Source organism: Natrix helvetica (assembly GCF_964273705.1).
Source record: "Natrix helvetica genome assembly, chromosome: Z".
NCBI lineage: Eukaryota > Metazoa > Chordata > Lepidosauria > Squamata > Natricidae > Natrix > Natrix helvetica.
This window is the reverse complement of record NC_138554.1, coordinates 73706648-73722311: the sequence shown is the minus strand read 5'-3', so window position 1 is coordinate 73722311 and position 15664 is coordinate 73706648. Positions and strand designations below refer to the sequence as shown.

General features: G+C 38.7%; 1 protein-coding gene across 5 annotated transcripts in view; it reads right to left on the bottom strand.

The window, feature by feature from the left end:
• ELMO1 (engulfment and cell motility 1) overlaps positions 1-15664 on the bottom strand; it is a 481433-nt gene that overhangs the window by 205423 nt on the left and 260346 nt on the right. For all 5 annotated transcript variants that reach the window (XM_081932593.1, XM_081932592.1, XM_081932596.1 and 2 more), the window contains 4 exons: positions 14999-15077; positions 14385-14435; positions 13546-13668; positions 5991-6122 (listed from right to left, as the gene is read on the bottom strand). In XM_081932593.1, coding sequence (XP_081788719.1) covers positions 5991-6122; positions 13546-13668; positions 14385-14435; positions 14999-15077 — 385 coding nt within the window. The remainder of the gene's footprint in view (positions 1-5990; positions 6123-13545; positions 13669-14384; positions 14436-14998; positions 15078-15664) is intronic.

Here is a 15664-nt window from a genome sequence, read left to right as displayed (position 1 = left end):
CACTACCTTCCCTGTGTTTGTCCTCTAGAAGAGAGAAATGTTTTTTAATGAAGGGTTCAGCCTCTTGCACTGTATTAATTCTAATTCTATTTCCCTCCCAAAAGATCAACATTCCCTCTGGCAATAACCATCTAAACCAAACTCCTTTATTGTATAATTTCTTTGATAAGGAGGAATACTTCCTCCTTCTTTCTCTTATCTTTTTCGGAGTTTGCTTAAGAATGGTGATTTCTTCATCTTTATATTTTAGTGGTCCCTCCCTTTGGGCTCCAAGCACCTCATCCCTTGTGGTCTTCCTGAGATCTTTAACATATACCTCCCTTGGAACATTATGGCTTCTAGCATATGCTGAATTAATCCTGTAAACCAGATCCATATCCCACCACAGCTGTTCCTTGTCTCTCTCTGTGTATAAGTCTTTTACAAAGAAAATGGCATCAGCAGATTGCTCAGCTGTGCCGATCCAAGGAGGCAGGCAAATCCTAAAGCAAAGAGTTATTTCTCCTTCACAGTTCCAAGACACCGAGGCATACCAGAAAGGGGAAGGTCAGATAATCAAAGTCTAGGAAGACCACGTAACAGGGGAGGTCCCGGTCTCCCTCAGAGAGGGTAATAAGACGATTACAGAGGGGTTTTTTTTCGAAGGTAGTTTCAAAAGGCAGACTTCATTTGTAAGTGCAAAAACAAAGACAGAAGAGAGCCATCTTGGCTCCTCCTTTCACAGGGAGAAGAACGGAGATCTCCATAAAGTTTTTTTAAAAAAAGACAGCTCAGCAATCATCTCTTGCAATTGTGATAGCGATCTTTCTCACATCGTTAGTTCAAGTGACGAGTCAGCCTTTGTTCTCTCTCCATTCCAATATATACAGAGATAGTTCAAATGCTGCTTAATCCAAAGGGGGGGGGGGTAAAGAGAAGAAACACCCCCCTCTAATCTTCAGTTTCAAATAAGTTGAACACGAACTTACAGTAGTCTGCTGCTTATCCTTTAATGACGTTAAAGGAGATCAGGATGGCTTCCCCACCACCAGCATTCAGCCGCTCTTCCTTGGATAAACTCCTTCTTCCTAGAGCCCATTTGGCGAAAGGGCGGACAGCCCGAAGCTGTCCCAACCCCCCCTCGTCTCCCCGGCTCCTAGGCAAGGCTGAAAACACCCCTGCCGGCTGCCGCTGATTCCGGGGGGTTTCAGCGAGCTGCCCTTCGGCAGAAGACCTCTCCAAGGCTCCCTGTGCTCCTTACGGAGCCAACCGAGGAGACAAGCAGCGGACAGCATGTCCGTCGCCTGCAGGAAACGGAAGTCTTCCCCTCAAAATGTCTTTCCTATGCTTCATACCATTATATATTACTGAAAATCCTTTCAGGATAAATATTTTTATGATTTATGAAACAGGGTTTCATAGGTTTGAAACATATGTACTTATTAACTCATATTCTTTGTTGTATCAGTTATATCTTGCTTTATCTCCATATAAATATAAGATAAAAGTTGGATTTGCCAATAGTTTTTTTTAAATAATATGTTATTTACTTTAGATCAACAGGAATTATCCCTCCTTTTTTTATAAGCTAATAATACAAATCAAATCTACAGTAACTATGGGCTGATTTTTATATGAAAAAAATATGAGCAGACTTCAGTTTTATAACTAGAAATGTACTCTGAGAGTACATTTTTGCAAATTTTTGCAAAGTTTTTTGCACTTAGTTATTAATGTTAACAGCAATCTTAATATTAGGTCATGGGTGAAAAGCAAAGCAGATGTGAATACTACATGTGACAATGGCAAAAGCCATAGAATGAAGATGAAAATGCCTTCCTCCCCTGTAATTTGGAGTCTTAAAGGTATGAGAAATTTAAAATCAAACAAATTATTTCTTCCAAAAGATGAGTGTCAGGCTTCTCACAGCAAACATAAAAACTGGAAGCAGGTGCAGACATTCAAAGACAGAAAACTAATGAAATATTTTTGAAAAAAATCCAGTGCTATACAAATCCTATGAATAGTTAACTCAATGTTTACATTCTTGTCCTTTTTTTAAAAGACAGAAATGGATTCCACCTGTGTCTTGTTATAGTAAATTAACCAATCTAGTTTCAGATTGATTGTTTCCAATCTTACCAGGTCTAGCTCTCAAAAAAAAAGAATTAAAGTATTAACCTGTGCTTCCTTCCATAATCATCAGGGGTGACTTAGCATAACGTATCCAACTGGCTCTATTTAGAATCATTATTCAAATCTTCCTCTCTCCCATTCTAATTTTATTTAATAATAAATTGTTTGTGAAACATTTTATTTCTATTTTTTTCCATCTGTTTACTTTTTTATATTGTATGTGAATATAGAGAGTTAGTCTGGTATAGCAATTAAAGAATTAGGCTAGAAACAGCATACAGTGGATTTTGTCCTAGACAAAAAACCTGCTGGATTACCATGGGCCAGTCACTTTCACTCAACCCTAGAAAGAAATCAATCACAAACCACTACTGAAATACTTTGCCAAGAGCCAAAAACTGACATTAATTAACCTTTTCCATTTGCCTATGCAAATGCAACATTACTAAGACTACAATCATTCTCCATGGTCTACAAGCAAAATACCAGTCATTAGATTAGAAATGGGGGAATACACCATGAAGTTCAATGAGTCATAGCCATCATGGAAACCTAAACCATTCTATCTGAATACCTTCTTTTTCCTCAGAAATACTTGCAACCCGGAGTTACAAATCAGGCGGGTTGCCAGAGCATATTGAGGAATTAAAATACAAGAATAATTATCAGCAGCCAAGTACTCTTGCTAATAAAGTGAAACTCTTTAGCAGAGAGGTCATTTAAGCTCTCCAGAAAGCGGTTGGGCATATTTGGGCTACAAAAGCTAAAGAGACAAATTAACAATTTAGCATCTTGAGTGAGGGCTAATCTCATTCTGCCTTTCTTCAGATCTTGCTGCAGGGAATGTTTGCCTATGAATATAGCTGTTATGTATTATAGTTTTCCCTCTGGTCCATTCCACTAGAGGGCGCTGTGCTCGTTGCTGATTGGTTCCCTGTTTGACAGCCAGCATATATAAAGAGCTGCCAAACAGGACTCAGCTGTTGCCAGTTAGCTGAGACGCGTGAATTGTGAACTGCCACGTTTGGCAACCTGTTATCATTAAAGCTGTTAGCTGCTTGAAGTCCTGGCTCGCCTCCTATCTGTCCACCCGCGTTCTCCCAGCTAGAACATTGGCGACAAAGGTGGGATCACAGAGGAGGAGCCCAGGCAGAGCTGTTGAAAGTCACTGAGCTGAGCTGAGTCACAGAGCTGAAATTTCCCTCAGGGGAATCACTCGACGAGAGGTCGAGCAAGTCACTCACCAAGAGGGCCTCTGATTACCCCCCACGGGAAGAAGAATTACCTCAGGATGGCTTCAATGAATACACTGGCCGTGTTTAATGGGGCCACAGAAACCTGGGACTCCGATATCTTCAGTTTCGAGTGTTTTTTAGAAGCCAACGACTACACTGAATTGTCTGAGCAACGTAAGAAGTTGTGTTTTTTAAACCTATGTGGAACAGAAATGTTTAATTTGGCGGGAACCTTAGTGGCCCCTCACTCAGTGCACACAGTGACTTGGGACGAGCTGATGGCCAAATTAAAAAATCACTATGCCCCTACCCGGTCTCGCCTGATGTGTAGATTTGCGTTTTATAGAAGGTTCCAACATGAGGGAGAGTCTATTAATGAATACGTGGCTGCATTAAGGGCAGCGGCTCTCCATTGTAAATTCAAAGACCTGGATGAGGCACTGACAGACCAAATTGTGTGGTGGGGTTAGAGACCTCCATATTCAGCGCCGCCTGTTAGCAAAACCTGAGCTGGACTTGCAGACCGCGCTGGATGAGGCTAGGGCAGTGAAGCTATCATACAAATCCAATGACGAAATACAAGGTTTCTCAAGGCTGCCAGCAGCGGACAAGCATACCGAGGTTCACCATGAAGACGTCTTCGGTGAGGACGGCGCTGAAGGAAATGATGATATACATCGCTTAAAGACAGAGCAGGCCAGAGGTTGGCAGGGTAAGAGTCTCCCCCAAACAAACTGCCCCGGGTGCGGAGGTAGACATGACAGGGCAGAGTGCCGTTTTAAAAATACGACCTGCCTTCATTGTGGGAAGAGAGGCCATCTAACAAAAGTGCTGGGCTGCTGTGCCCTGTGCGAGTGCGCTAGAAGGCAACTCTCAGAGCAGCAGTCAGTACAGCAGAAAACCTTTCAGACCAGGTAGACCCCAGAGTTTTAGAAAAAGGGATTCTTGCTTTTCTGTTCAGGAAGACAGGGAAGAGGCTGAAGTGGATCAGATTGTCCACAGTCCAAGGGGAAAAATATTCCTCACAGTTAAACTGGAAGGCAGACTCTGCAAAATGGAAATAGACATGGGTTCCACTGTCTCTATTATATCGTGGGCAACAATTAAAAGAATTGTGCCTGCTATCTCTAAAGCCAGTTTGATGCCATGTCTATTAAGGTTGAGGGATTTCCAGGGGAAATCCATCCCTGTCCTGGGAAAATATTTGTGCAGGGTGGCTTTTAAGCAATATAGCAAACAGCTGCCTCTTATTGTAGTGAAAGGCCCCCGGCCAAGTTTGCTTGGGTTGGAATGGTTTGAAGCCCTAGGGCTGGCTATTACAAGCATTAACCAGATTCTTAACTAATGGAAAGAGGAAATATGCATCACTAACCAGTTCTGCAACAGAAGCAGTAAACCACAACCTCAGAGCTTATACTGGGAGGAATGTGTAGAACTCATCACAAAAAAGCAGCAATCAATCATCCAGCATATGTAATTAAGTGCATTTAACCAGCAAAACCCACAATGATAAGAAATGTCATGCATTTTCCCATATTCATAGAAATATTCAGATAGACCAGAAACTCCCCCCCCCCCAGAAATAGAGAAAAATGAGCAGTGATTGGCTACAGAGGCAGTTCAAATGTAAATCATATAAACTTGAAATAAGCAGAAACTACTTTGCCCCTAGAAGTCTATAATATGATGGTCTTATTATGCTTACCCTGAACAAATTCTAGCTCCAGAGCATTTCTTTCCAGAAGAGTATTTCAATAATTGCAACTGGTACACATGCTTAATTTTAATTCTGTTTTGTTTACAAATCTTTGTAAATTTAAACAAAACAAAATTTAATAACAATCCATTTTATCAGAGGTTTTTCATTCCTCTTCTCATAAAGATATTCTACTGCCAAAGAATCAACAACCTTTACACAAGAGTTGCCTCAGAAAATAAATAGAGATTTGACCACGTAAATATGAGGTTTGTACTGAATACAAAAATAGTTCTTGGGAAGAAATACTTGATATTTGACTTAATTGGTCAGTCATTTTAGACATAGTATATGTCAAAATACAGAACCTGGAAAACTACCAAGACCTTGTTCAAATAAATGTTTGAGATCATAATGAGCTGTAGAATACCACTTAATATTTCTTCTACTCCTTAATGGTCCCAGATTTTCAGGATTCTGGAGTGATGGCAACATCAACTATGACCCTAATTATGACAGTTGTAGATCACCCAAAATGACCCAGAGGGCCACATGCAGCCTGTAAACAAGAAGTGCCTTGATATAAACAATAATATGAAAAAAAAGTTAGTTAGGCTGACCTAGACAGACTATTATAATTGACCTGATTTGATTTGGAATTTACTATTAACTTCTGTTCATAATTAGATAATCTTCATTAGGAAAATATTATATAGGATGAATTATAAACAATGTGCAATATATCTGAATGAGAGATTAAATAATAGAGCAGTCACCTGCATAACCCAGTGAAGAAATGAATAGCATATGCCTTTGAACAGGGATTCTGATTATACTAAGGTACCCAATTCTTAAAATCAAAGATGTATGTCTATGTTACACATCATATCATCACTAAAACAAAACCGATTAGAATGCAAATATGATGAAACAAGAATACTTACGATGAAGCCAAGTTTTTTGTAATCACGTGTATACATGGATTTACGCTTCTCAATATTACCACTGTTGCTATTGGGTTCAGATTCTACATCAAAAGCAATTCTTCGGAGTTCAAATATGATGTCCCTCTGGGCCTGATGGATTTTTAAAGAGATTTTTAAATTAAAATCTTCAAAATAATAATATTTCAAAGCATGTAGTTTTGGATAAAAGTAATATCATCAGCTTTCCTTAATATAATTGAATGCTATTCAATAAGAGATAACATTTGAATTATCTTGCAATATTATACATGTCATAAAACTAAATATTTCTGCTTAAAGATGAAATAATTTTAAAAACTATCAACCCAATCCTGATTATTCCTTCAAATTATGATCATCTTACCAGTGATCATTTTCACCTTCTTCAGAATACCTGAATAGGGAGGCTATATTATAACGCTCATCAATTCTATACACACAATAAAAACACTCTATATGTTAGTTGGGAGATCATTTTTTATCTGATTTTGTTTTCCAGGTGGTAACAGGAGCTTTTCATATATTTTATTTGGAAAGCAAACCAGTAAAATTGCCTGATTTTGTAAATAGCTAAAAGGTTTTTTTAAAGTAAAATTGGTGTCTTCAGCTTCTGTAACTCATATAGCATCTCTTGCTGCATGAATTCCCTTTTTAAGGCTTCTTTCTATTCTGCATTCACAAATAGGTGTAAGAAAATTGAGAAAGTAGATTTACTGCAAAGAATAAAGAAGTTGATTATAGTTCTTTGTCTAAACAAGAATCCTGTCAAATAAATACATGTCCCAATGTTCAAATTTGAGACCTCTTCACAAAGAATGCATAAAGAAAGCATATAAAGCCTCTGCAGCTTTTCTGAATATTCATATCTCCGGATAGCCTTTTCAATAAATCAAATATTCCAAATTTCCCCTCCTGCACCAAGAGCTACAAACACTAGTAATGAAAGAAAAAAGTGATTACCATATGTGATCTGAAATAGTGACATATGAATATAGAATGCGAATAGAATGGCATCCAGGTCAGTGATAAAATCCATGGAAATTGTTTCATAAGAACTGTAAATGACATTGATATGAACTTGTTTTTACAGTGTGTTACAGTAACACATATGGAAAGAAATGCCTTGATATAGTCCATAACTGAGAGCTATCAACAAGAAGAAAAAAAGATAGGACACTTTAAATATTCCAAAATATCCAGCTGGCCAGCTATTGTGGCAAATATGAAGAGTTCTTTCCTGTAGAAAAGAGGAATCTATGACTGGTCATTGCAATGCACTCTTTTTGTTCTCAGGAAAGACAGGGATATTCTGAAGCTCACTTACTCAAAGTTGCATATGGCTACTGCTGCTACTGCTACTGAGGACATATTTGATTGGTAAGGGAATGTCATTCTTATCTGGCTCCAGATGATTTACATGGCAGGACAAATACCAGAAATGGAGGAAGAAACAAAATGTATGGGCAAAAAATTGATGTGGAAGGAGGTTCAAAGGATAAGAAACATTCTGGCTTATCTGATAAAACATAAGCCTTTTTGTTCTGCAAGTTAGATCACAGTTAAAAATTAAGAAGTTAAAACTATAGAATTGGCATTGCATAGGTCTATGAGTTCCTCTCTCCTAGCTTAAGAAAGTGAAGACTCTTGAAATGGGGTATTGCAGAAGGAACTTCTTATTAAATAGAATAGAAACAATTAAGTTCACAGCCACATCTGAATCCACTTAGGCAATGCGAGTAGAATTAAAGCAGTAGAGACCCCCCCCCCATTAGTTAGAATGCAGATTTTAGCCAATACGTCAGCATGAAGATATTTTCTTTTCCAAATGTCCTGAGAACCGAACAAACATATATTCCCATGACTATCTTCCATTAGACATTGAAGTGAAACATCCCACATGGCCATCATAAACATTCCCCCAAAAGGTGAGGGGATCTCAAGGCACTTCGGTGCCAGGAAACCAGTTGAAAATATCAGTTCTCACAGGCAACCGTTTTAAGTTTTTCAAATGCAGCTTGGCATTCCATTGTCCAGTTCAAACGCTGCTTTGTTTTCAGGTTACCCTCCACCTTCGTTTTTAAAAGTTTGGTGATGGGGAAAGTAATCTGGGCAAAAGCGGGGATAAAGTTGGTGAATCCCAGGAAGCTTTGTAACTATTTACATGTTCTGGGTGGTTCCCAATCAACTATGCCTGCACTTTTAAAGGATCCATTTCTATGCCCTGGTGTGAAATGTGGTACACTAATAATCATTTTTTTCTTGGTGGAATTCACATTTAGAGAGCTTAGCATAAAGTTTGGCAGAGTGGAGTTTGTTCAGAACAACCCGGACTAGTTTTACATGCTTTGGTCTCTGTATATAATAAATGCTTTGGTCTCTATATAATAAAATGTCATCTAAATAGACCAAAACTCCCTTATACAAATGCTCATGTAGCACTTTGTTTATTAATTGCATAAACACTGCAGGGGCCCCTTGTAGCCCAAGTGGAAGCACTTTGAATTGGTAGCATCCAAGAGGGATGTTAAATGCCGTTTTCCATTCACCTCCCGCTTTAATTCTGATGTGGTAGCAAGCATCCCTCAAATCCAACTTTGAAAAAAAAATCCCTTTAGTGAGGTGTGCTAGCATGTCTTTCATGAGGGGGAGAAGTACATGTTCTCCACACTGATCGTATTTAAGTTTCTAAAATCCACACGGAGATGTTTAGAGCCATCTTTTTTTCCCTCTAAATAACACTGGGGCTGCGATTTTTGGTTGGGCTGGCTCGACGAAACCGGTTGCTAGGTCTTTCTCAATAAATGCTCTCAGTTCTTCCAGCTTCCTCGGGGACATGCTATACAACTTGGGTTTAGGGAGTTTGGCACCGGGTAGGATTTCTATCACACAGTCAGTGGAGCAATGTGGGGGGGAGCTCATCAGAAGCTTTTTCGCTAAAAACCTCAGCCAAGTCTTTGTATTCTTTAGGTATGCCCTGGGTTGGCATAGTGTAAGCAGGCATCTTGGTGCTCCCTCATTTTTTTGTGTGGATTCTCAGTAAAAGTCATGTGCATCTAAATTTTTATGGTGCCTTACTTCCAATTAATTTTGGGGTTCCATTTTTTCAGCCATGCAAGGCTCAAAACAAGCAGCCATTCCATGCCAGGCACCACTATAAATGTAAGTATTTCCTCGTGGCTTCCAATACCTATCTGTAGAGGCTCAGTGGCAAAGACACTGGCTCCCCCCCTCCCAGCTATTGAATCATCTAGTTGGCAAAAAGCCACGAGACCTTTCAGCTTCCTTACATTAATCCTCAACTTTCTTACCAGGATTGGGCTGATCAAACAGTGGGTGCACCCTGAATCCACCAAAGTGGAGATTTTTATCCCCCTCTCTCAGTTGGGGATACAGTCTTAGGGGGAGGGTAAGAGGTTTAATTGGTTTGTTTACCAGTAGTTCATCCTCTGGGTCACTTCCAAAATGAGTATGTTTCCTCCTGCTGAGAAGCCGGGGTTTCATCCTCAAAGTGGGGAGGAGGTGGGTATTCAATAATCTCCCTGCTCCTCAGGGCTGTCTCCTTCCCGCGCTGGCCAGGTTTCATAGGTTTCCCCCCAATGGGCATTCTGGTTTCCTAGCCGATGTTTGAGAATGGCATTCTGCAGCTCGGTGCCCCTCCCTTCCACACTTGAAACAGGCTGAGGTTTTCAGAGAACATGCCATTTGCGGATTGAAAGTTTCTTGCTTCCATTGAGGTGGGGATTTCTTCCACAATCGCCCTGCTCAGTACTGGTTCCTGGCCATGTCGATCACAGCCTCTTCGGCAGTAATATACCACTCATGTAGGTGGTTTGGTGCACCTTGGGCCATCCAGGCATTGTAGAGGTCATCATTCAGCCCATCCTTGAACCAGTTAACCAGGTTATCATCTGGCCAGTTCACACGACATGCCAGGTCTCAGAATTCTTCGGTATACTCTGCCACTGGCCGCCGTCCCTGCTTCACAACTTTAATGTGGTCGCGTGCTTTGCTGTCTGCAAAGGGGTTCTCAAAATGTCATTACAGGGCCATCAGGAACCGGTCGAAATCCTGCAGTTCTTGTGCATCGGCATCATGTAGGGTCACCATCCATCTGGCAGCAGCTCCTTCCAGGGCTAGGGTAACCATTCGCACTCGGGATCCTTGGGTTTGAAAATCACGTCCATATTCTTGCATGTAGGTGAGCACCTATGTCATAAAGAATCCAATTTTTTTTGCCAATTCCCATCAAACTTTGCCCCAAGGGAAGTTTTTCTTTCTAATTGCAGGTTTCAGGTTGTTTGGGAGTGGGATCCAATCCACTGTGGGGAGGGTTTGCTGGGTCGCGTGCTGCTGCTGCTGTGCCATCTGCTTGATCAACAGACCCAGAGGGGGGGTAGCCCCTTGGTATCATCCATGGCTGCTGCCCTTCCAATGCTTCTTTGTTGCCGTTCTTGCTCCCCCCTGATGTTGAGATTTTTCAAAATCTCCATCACCAACTGGGTTACATGTCTCTTCAGATGTTCCTCTCTCAGCGAGGCTTTCTTTAGCTCCTCCTGGTCAGAGGAACTTCTAGCTCCAATTTCCACCCTGGTTTTCGATTACCATGGGTTAGGGTGACTCCTCTGGTCCTCGCAACCCAGCTGTCTTTTGTCCCAATGCCGATCCACCAGCGGGGCTTTTGGGGGTCCTCCAGGTTCACCTCAACTTCTCCGACAGGGTACATGGAGCAGGCCTCCAGTTGTGTGGGGGGGGGGTCCCTCCAGCATTCAGCTTCCCTTTGCTCACTGTTGTGCTCAGACATGGTTTGCAGGGTCTCCTCAGTAGAGCAAAAATTGCATCTCTGGGCTGACAGTTTTGCAGAGATGTTGCTTTATGTAAGAGGTCTTCTCTTAGCTTAAGAAAGTGAAGACTCTTGAAATGGAGTATTTCAAAAGGAACCTTTTATTAAGCAGAATGAAAACCATTAAGTTCAAAGCAGCTTCTGAATCCCCTTAGGCAATGCGAGTAGAATTGTTTTTTTTATTTTATTGGATTTTATTGGATTAAAGCAGTTTTGGATTAAAGCAGTAGAGACCCCTCCCATTAAATAGAATGCAGATTTTAGCCAATACACAAGTGTGAAGATGTTTCCTTTTCCAACTGCTTTGAGAACTGAAGAAACATACATTTCCATGGCTATCTTCCATTAGACATTAAAATGAAATGTCCCACATGGCCATCATAAACATTTCCCCAAAAGGTGATGGATCTCAAGGCACTTCGGCGCCAGGAAACCAGTTGTAAAATATCAGTTGTCACAGGCACTGCTAATAAATCAACTCAAAGGCCCCCCTCCTCCCAATTGAATGGCAGTATCACTTTTAGGGATCTTACAGGTTTTCTAAATAATCATCATTTCACCAATTGTGAGACTTAATGTCCTTGAAGAAATATCATTAGTGTTAAAATGATATTTGACAGTCCAAGACTCCTTGTTAAAAAGATAATTTTGTTCAGATGGAAAGATATGGTAGAACAAAAAGTACATATAAGAGCTGTCAGACCTGCACTTATATTCCTTTTTAGGATATTTTGCCTGCCACATTCTTTATTATTTCATTATGCTGTTTCATTAGTGTAGTAATTGGGAGGGGGAATGGAAAGGAGTAGAATTGTGGAATGTGTTGTTGTCATTCCTTTCTAGAAGCCCAAGGTCATCTTTTGTCTCCGCATCTCTGCACCTGACCGGAACCAGCTGGGTAGAGATGCCAGCATGGCCAAAGAAGATAGGACCATGTGATGGATTTATGGGTGTGGGGATAAGATCATGAACATTCAACTGGGTGGATCCCAGGAAGCTTTTAGATTTGGGATTCCAGTTTGTTGCCAACATGTCTGTCTTATTGAATTGGAACTTTAAGGATAGCTCTGCCTTGGACTCTGATTTAATTCTGCATGATATTTGGAACTCTGACAAGAGAATTCTATCATCAAATTATGGAGTGAACTGTAAAAGTCAGTTCAAGATGAAATCAGAAGCATCATCTTATACAAAAGGAGGTGGGGAAAGAAAGATAGGGTTGAATGAGAGGTGAGATAAAAAAGTGAAAGCCTGTTGAAATATATGGTAGTCTTCAAATTCAACTTTTGCTGAATGTTTCTGAATTCCTTTTGAAAATATACAATAGTTCAAGTTTTCTCATACATGCAATTCAAATATTTTTCAAGAACGGTCTGTGACTAAACAGAAACTGCAGGACTATCTGTTCATATTCCACATGGATTCCTCAAAATAAATAAAGAAATTATACAAATAAATTACCAGAAAAATGTAAAAAAGTTTTGAAAAATATTATTTGTAAGCCCTATTAAGATAGAAGATAATTGCTGAAACTGAATGTTATTATCATGTTTTCAAACTTTCCATAATAAATAGCAAAGTGAATTAGATATTCTTAGCCATTTTCATGAAAAATTCATAGTAAACTTGATAAAAATGGCATGATAGCTAATAAAAGGGCCCTCAAATAAGAAAAGGTAGGTTATAGAACTTGGGAGCTGATAATTAGGAATACATGGGATCTTTCTTCCTACAATAAAGTTAGGAATATTTGACTGAATGTTAATGAGATTTTTATCCTGCCTTTTTTATGCATAACTCAAGGTGACAAATATGCCTAATACTCTGCCTCCTATTTCCCTCAAAGGAAGGGAAAGGTTTAAACTGGGAGAGAGAGGCGGACCTAAAGTCACTAAGCCAGCTTTCATGCTAAGAAAGACCTATGACACACAGTACCCTGGGTAAACCTTCTAGATGTGTCAGTTTTATCTTTGTATAATATAATGATGTTTTATGAGAATCTGAGCTCGTGAATGTGATTGATAGAACAGTCACAAATACGTCAGCATAGTTTGTATATTTGCAGACAAGGAAGGAGTTCTTGCTGAGAGTATGGATAAAATCTTCAAGATGTTATTTGAATGCTGCAGTCTATAGGAAAGTCCAGTTTTAGAGAGATCTGTAATTCATACTAAGCAAGGAAGAAAATAAGATTGCCAAGACTATCATCATACTTGTCAGGTATCAACTTTTGGCACTGGGAAGTGTTGCTGGAGCAGCAACAATTGCAGGGTCTTGAGCCAAGAGTACTACCAAAACTACTGGTAAATTCTGGTCCTGGCTAGATGGTTTATCCTTTGGGTAAGCTAGCCCTTCTAGGCACAACCTGGTTCTAAAATCTACAATAATTGGCAATCTGATCCATGATTAATTGAGACTGGAACTCTTCCATACCTTTCTGAATCAAGAGCCATTATACTGCTTGTTTATGACACCAGTCCCTTCCTTACAAAATAGCCTTTTTTGATCTGAAAATCAAAACTTCTAGTCTCATTAGATTAAATAATACAATTTTCAGTACTCTTGACAAAAGCTCCAACATGGAACATATAAAAGAAAAGCCACAATTGTTAACAATTCTGTTCCAAGGATGATATGAGTCACAAATTCCCAAGGGCTGCCCATTTCAGCAGTATAGCAAGACAGTTTCTTTACCTGATCTTGAGGGTCCATTTTAGTCATCATTCTATCTTCCAGTAGATTAAAGGTGAGTACTTGCAAAACATAAAGTTGATGTGCCATTTCATTATTAATGGCCCTTTGAGCTCTGATAACATACTGAAAATAAAAGTAAGAGCAAAAGAATCAGGAAAACTTTCATCTAATGTATTTATCAGCAACATTCTACCCAACTTTATTGACTGTGAAAACAAAAATAACAAATATTAGAAATGCAATCAGGTTGATATGATGAAACTTGGATTGTTAGATATTTTGCTATTAATATAATTTTACTGTACCTAATATAAGATGAAAGTTGTAAATTTTTCTTTATTCTTACAAAGAGACAAAATAATCTATAAAAATGTGTCCAATTTAAAAAAATATGCTTTTAAAATGAAGAATTAATATTCATGATAAACATTTGTTATGTAAAGATCAACACATTTCTCATGGCATACAATTGGTTAATAAACTGTGTCTTTTATCTGATCTTTTAAACATTTTCCTCTTTTTCCTTTAACATATTCTCCCTCTTCCTTTGTAGCACAGGTCTAATTTGTGACTCACTGTATCATGCATAAATCCTGCTTAAATTCAATAAAACTTCCATTTTCCCTGCCTGAATAGATAATAAAAAGAAATGACCAAGCAACCGAAAGAGCAAAACAGTGAGCTGGATTTGGAGAGGATCAAAAAGTTACAATATTATCAGTGTTGCTGAACAGAGAATTGTGAATTAATTCAGTTCTGGTTCTAAACATCAGAATATTATGCATGTATTACAAGGATAACATGTAATTTAGAAAAATCAAAAAAGCTAAAATACTTACTTGTAAAATGATTCCCCGAAGTTGTTTCTGTGCTAAAATATTTGCCATTTCCTGATTTTGAAAAAAAAGGAGTAACTTAGTTTAAGAACACTGTATAATCTTGCAACACAGATTTTCACATTTAGGATATACACCATCCAGAATCACTTATTGAACATAAAGTTAGGAGGCTAGGAAAATTCATTTGTTACTACAGGCAAAGCTAGCCATATATTTTATATGTTATACGCTTCATTTGGCTCTTTAGCAGTACTGCCAATCATTTTCTTTCTTAATTATATAGTATGTGAATGATGTCTAACTTCTTACTTTGCTTTTATGGAAATAGATACATTTCTGAGTCTTCCCTACCCTACCTCCCAAGGAAAGGCTAAAAGTAACAACTTTTACAAAAAAAAGGCATTTCAAAAGAAAACAAACTATTCTGTATATACTTATCAGATGAAATATATTTGTAATTAGAGTAAAGAGTGCCAACTTCACCAAAACATACTTTCTGGTATAAAGATCAAGCTACAATTGTCTCATTCATGCAGCTAACACTGCATTTCACTGATGTGATTGGATGATAACAATTCATTATTTACCAACATCAATTAGAGAAACAAACTCACCTGCCTCCTATCATCAGGTGCTTTAAAGAAAAGTGCATTTATCACAGCAATGGTATATGTTTGAATTTCTTGATCAGCCCTGCATTGAATACAATTTTAAAACAGTAAGAATAGTATAAGATATTCAATTAGGAACTCATGCTCCTAACTGAAGGGGAAAGGGAAAGGAAAGACTTCTTTTTACAAGAGATGGAATAAATAACATCCTTTGCAGGCATATTATGATGATCAAAGTTATCACTGCACCAATGTGCAAATAGAAGCAATAGGATCTAATGAGATATGAGAATAACTAGAAAGATAAAAAGAAAAGCCACATCCTAGACAATGATCTGATAAATGAACCCAAACCAGAAATGTAATTTGATCTTAGAATTTACTCTCCTCAGTTTCTCCTCCTTCCCAAAAATAGTGGAGAAGAGAAGCATTTTCAGACAAAATTATGCTACTGTAAGTACAATGAAAGTGGCATTAGTTTTGGTTTTTGGTTTCCTGGTCTTGACTACTCCAGAGAGTTGACACAGCATGATTGTATGCCATGTTTTGTGAGGAATCCGTGCTTATTTTGATTTAATTTGGATTGTTGAATTAGCCAAATGTCTCATCTTGTTTCATCATTCTGAACGCTAATATTTTCATATAACCTTTGAATAAAGACCAGGAAGT